Source organism: Oncorhynchus gorbuscha, linkage group LG26 (assembly GCF_021184085.1).
Source record: "Oncorhynchus gorbuscha isolate QuinsamMale2020 ecotype Even-year linkage group LG26, OgorEven_v1.0, whole genome shotgun sequence".
In the NCBI taxonomy this organism is placed as follows: domain Eukaryota; kingdom Metazoa; phylum Chordata; class Actinopteri; order Salmoniformes; family Salmonidae; genus Oncorhynchus; species Oncorhynchus gorbuscha.
The window spans coordinates 17,213,968-17,219,401 of NC_060198.1; the positions used below are offsets into that span (position 1 = coordinate 17,213,968).

General features: G+C 38.7%; 1 protein-coding gene across 1 annotated transcript; it reads right to left on the bottom strand.

Moving 5' to 3' along the window:
- Positions 1-2,402: 2,402 nt before the first annotated feature.
- On the bottom strand, positions 2,403-4,077 carry LOC124015832 (zinc finger protein 239-like; the record flags this gene model as incomplete). The annotated part of the gene is made up of 1 exon (XM_046331322.1): positions 2,403-4,077. A coding segment is annotated over one exon (930 nt), but the record flags the coding sequence as incomplete, so codon positions are not given.
- Positions 4,078-5,434: the final 1,357 nt, after the last annotated feature.

Below are 5,434 nucleotides of genomic sequence, written 5' to 3' on the forward strand. Positions count from 1 at the left end.
CTAAACCCTACCTTAACCCTTTTAAATGTCAACTTCAACGGGCTAGGGACGTCCCAAGGATCTGAAAATACATGATCTAAGTAATTGATAGTTGGTATTCAGCAGTCATAAAGCCTTAATTACTTTAATGAACTACTAAAATAGTGATTTTGTCAGACAGCAGCTCTACACTTTTTTGACTGACTGATCCATTTATCCTTCCATCCCTCCTCAGCATTCCTCTCCTCTGAAGACCCAGTGAGGGTGAAGCTCAGTCAGAGAGCTGTTGAGGTACTGGTTAGGAAGATCACTTCTACAGCCAGAGAGGTGAGAGGTCACACATGGTTTAGATGGTAAATATTTATGTCGCCTTAACGGTTCATCACTTAAGCAAAAGGTAATATGTTCCATCATCCATGTTTATTTACATTAGTGCAAATTGTCTGATATTGGTGTAATCTCTCATCCCTTTTGGCTGTATGAATGTTAATTTCCTCTCAGGCACACACATTTGTTCTTTGATATTATGAAGGTAATTTGTGTAGAATTTACTTTTCTCCACTTCTCTTTACATTGCTTATGCATATTTGGTGGCCTGACTGTGTCCAGACTATGTCAAAGGCCTGTTAGATCTGAACCTAATGGAGCTTAGAATGATCGGATGACAGGAATCACATTTAGGTGCCAGGTGTAACTGAGGCCATAGATGCTCCATATCCATTCATTTGTGTGTTTTATATAATATGACTAAATATATTTATTTCTGTGTTGCAGGGGCAGTCAAGAATTGGAACAGCAAGGCCACAGAACATGACATAAGCAGAGCTGTGGGAGACCACCTCAAGCCCCTGATAGAGCCGGGGGTGATGTTTACCACTCCACCACACCTTCAGCAGGCTGGAAAAGTGAGATAGATCTACTTGATCCATTTGTTAGTTTCAGTTTTAAGTAGTTGAATCCTTTAACATATTGTTGATTTCAACATTTTTCAGGTTCAACAAATGCACTGGGTTGGTTGAAAAGTGATACTAAAATGACAAACCATAGTGGAAGACATACTGAATTTACACTAAGATGGACCAAGATATGTGTTGCTTTGGGACATATTTGTTCATTGGTTTGAAGAGAGTCTGTTGACTGATGTTAACTGACTTGCCTAGTTAAAGGTTAAATAAATGATTAAGTCTATGGATTGTCAGTCATTGGGTTAATTTGTTTTGCAATATGTTCAAATCAAGCTTTATTTATACAGCACATTTCACACATGAATGCAACACAATGGTTTCACAGGAAAAAACATAAAAAACTAAAATAAACAAATATTTAATACACAAATATAAGAGGATAAAAAAACAGAATAACTGAAAAACTAAAAACTGGAGGACTATTTTTAAAAATATATATTTTTTAACCAGGCAAGTCAGTTAAGAACACATTCTTATTTTCAATGACAGCCTGGGAACAGTGGGTTAACTGCCTGTTCAGGGGCAGAACGACAGATTTGTACCTTGTCAGCTCGGGGGTTTGAACTCGCAACCTTCTGGTTACTAGTCCAACACTCTAACCACTAGGCTACATTCAAACAAAAGAAAAACCCACACCAAACTTAAAGACAGGAAGCAAACCAAAAAGGTGGAGCAACTAAAGGTGTTGACTCTCCACATCTATCAAGACAACTGGAGCACTGGGCCAGACACTCTTAAATAGAACCTGGACCAGCTCAGGTGAAACACCTTCCCACTAACGAGATGGAGAAGCCAGCAGAGAGCTGTTGCATTACCAACACACTGTTTGATATCTATGTCCATCTTCTCAAGGGTCTGTTTCACAAGGTCCACAAAGTACTGTCCAATCGATGACTCACAGTCAATGACCGCAATGAGTCTGTGACATATCGCAGAACTACTGCACACTGGTCTTTGGATGTTAAATCCTGTGTTGTGTCCATTCGTATTGAGAACATCCCTGCCTTTCTCACTTCAACAGCAACTGTCTGCTGAATCAACATTCTGATGGCTTCAATTACTTTAAATCAAATCAAATCAAATGTATTTATATAGCCATTCGTACATCAGCTGATATCTCAAAGTGTTGTACAGAAACCCAGCCTAAAACCCCAAACAGCAAGCAATGCAGGTGTAGAAGCAAGGTGGCTAGAAAAACTCCCAAAACCAAAACCTAGGAAGAAACCTAGAGAGGAACCAGGCTATGTGGGGTGGCCAGTCCTCTTCTGGCTGTGCCGGGTGGAGATTATAACAGAACATGGCCAAGATTTTCAAATGTTCATAAGTGACCAAAAATCCAACCTAGATGCCCTCAATCTCACACAAATGATCAAGGAACCCACCAGATACAACCCTAAAAATCTGTCTGTAAACAATAGTTGGAAAAATTACGTGTCATTCACAAAGTAGATGTCCTAGCCGACTTGCCAAAACTATAGGTTGTTAACAAGAAATGTGTGGAGTGGTTGAAAAACTAGTTTTAATAACTCCAACCGAAGTGTATGTAAACTTCCGACTTCAACTGTAATTGTACCCAAAAATTGTCAGTTGGTTGCTTAAATAAATATGATTACTAATGTAAGTATGAAATATAAATACCAAATGTACACCCCTTTGTTAATATGTATTGGCAATAATTAACAGTGGTGAGGCATGGAATAATAAAATATGTATCTTTTGTCAGACTGAATGTTTGAAATATGAGGTTATTTGAGTCATGCTTCTTCAGTAGTGGAATAAAGACAATTAGCACTTTGATGTTGTAAATAAATACTGGAGTGATGTCGGATTAATAATAAAATTGATTATAGACCCATTTATTATACTGCGTCCATGTGTTCAGGCTGCAAGTACGTTGAAAAAACAAAATCCTCTCAACTAAAACCAAACGTGTACTGGACGTCGGGCATAGTCTTATTTTCAATAACATTTTGCTAGGGTGGGATAGCCCAATGTCAAAACACAGTTTTAACGTGTCCAACTCAATAGAATAGGGGACAAACATTTAGGGTTCTACATTGTGACATCATTAAAATACTCCTACTACAATGTATAAACATTCTACATTGTGACATTATTTAATTGATATCAGGAAACAACTCCTTCATGTATGTATTTTCTAATGTTTTATCAGATCGTTTATCAGAATCCACATCGATCACAGCTATAAGGTTTCTCTCCTGTGTGTTCTCTGGTGTATCTTCAGATAGCCAGATGTACCAAAACTCTTCACACATTGATCACAGCAAAAATATTTATCTCCTGTGTGTGTTCTCTGGTGCCTCTTCAGATAGCCAATTGATACAAAATTCTTCCCACATTGAGTACAGCCATAAGCTGTCTCCTCAGTGTGTGTTCTCTTGTGTGATTTCAGGCCACCTGACTGAGTAAAACTCTTCCCACATTGAGTACAGCTATAAGGTTTTTCTCCTGTGTGTGTTCTTTGGTGTGATATCAGGCTGGTTGACTGAGTAAAACTCTTCTCACATTGAGTACAGCTATAAGGTTTATCTCCTGTGTGTGTTCTCTGGTGTGATTTTAAACATCCTGAAGTACCAAAACCCTTTCCACAGTCAGGGCAGCTAAAAGGTTTCTCTCCTGTGTGTGTTCTCTGATGTTTAGTCAGACTGCCAGCTTTAGTAAAACTATTCCCACATTGATCACAGCTATAAGATTTATCTCCTGTGTGTGTCCTCTGGTGTGATTTCAAACATCCTGAAGTACCAAAACTCTTTCCACAGTCAGAGCAGCTAAAAGGTTTCTCTCCTGTGTGGATTCTCTGGTGAATTTTAATGCCTGATGCGGTGGTGAATCTCTTCCCACATTGAGCACAGCTAAAAGGTTTCTCTCCTGTGTGGATTCTCTGGTGAATTTTAATGCCTGATGAGGTGGTGAATCTCTTCCCACATTGAGCACAGCTATAAGGTTTCTCTCCTGTATGGATTCTCTGATGTCTTTTGAGGTCTGCTGACGAGGTGAATCTCTTCCCACAGTCAGAGCAGCGGTGAGTTCTCTTCCCTGTGGGTCTCTGCTGGTGTTTCTTGAGGTGTTCTGATCTGGAGGAACTCTTCTCTGCCTCGTCAGCATCATGAGGTTGTTGAGGCTCCCCAGAGGATCCACGATAGTCCCGTCTCTCTCCTGTGTGAACAAAAATGTCAGACAAATGGTTAAAGGCCCACAACAGCGGAAATCCACTAGAAAAAGGTGATGCCCAGAGCATAACCATGATTTTGTATAACAATTGTCATCTGTAATGAATGCTAAAATAATTTGACAATTGTCTTAAGACAGTCAAATGAGCAACAATAGTCATATTTTGTCTGGTTTACACATTAATAATAACATTGATGATTGTAGGCTAGAAATAAGTCATTACAGTTGCTGAATCGCTAAGCAGTGTGCCAGGCGCATTTGGTCTCCAATACATGCCCCTTTCTGTGTTTGCTAACAATTGCGGCACAAGGGCAATGCACAAACAATTTGGTTGTAGAAACTCCTCCCTGCTAATGAGTAAACCACTAGTTATGGATGTAGTATATCTGGTAATGAGGAAACCACTAGTTATGGACATAGTATATCTGGTAATGAGGAAACCACTAGTTATCGATGAAGTATATCTGCATGGAGCCAAAATGGCGAGCGAAGATTTTAGTTTTCACAATGTATTCTGAATATTACAGTAGAATGTTACCTAACAACGTTACCGAACAACAACATAGACCTACTGTAGGACCCATAACTTCACCTAACAATAACATAGACCTACTGTAGGACCCATAACTTCACCTAACAACAACATAGACCTACTGTAGGACCCATAACTTCACCTAACAACAACAAAGACCTAGGACTATAAATAATTTAATATTTCAGGTGAAACATGGACAATAAAATGTCTTTGTCATGACATTTCATAACCTGATAATTTTGTGAATAATCCCACTAGGCTACTCTGTAACGTGTTGTCATTCTAAATGTCCTCAATAAGAAAATATCTCTGTGTATTGTACAATAGCCTGTCCATCAAGGAACAATTCTCTACACATTATGAGCCAAGTATTTCTGTGTCCAAACAGACTAATGACACCCTACTGTAAATCAAGCAGACAATAACAAATTATAAACATTCATTTGTTAGGGATGTTGGATCCAACGTGGAGCACGGCATAACTGTCGTGATGTTTGCATGTCGTGATGTTTGTCATGTGACTGGCATTCAGAAAATGATTTCCTGGATCAGCTGATGATAGTTGAACATGTGACTGTAACTGAACAGCAACAGTATTAAGAATGATGTTTAATTATTGAAGAATCACATTAATGACAGTATCCATTGGGGTGTTGTCAATAAAGTTAAGGTAACTCTCGATTTAGAACCATTGGATTTAGCAAACTGAAATTATTTAGGATTTCTCAAAGTATTTTTTTCTTCACCTCAGACAGCAAGTAAA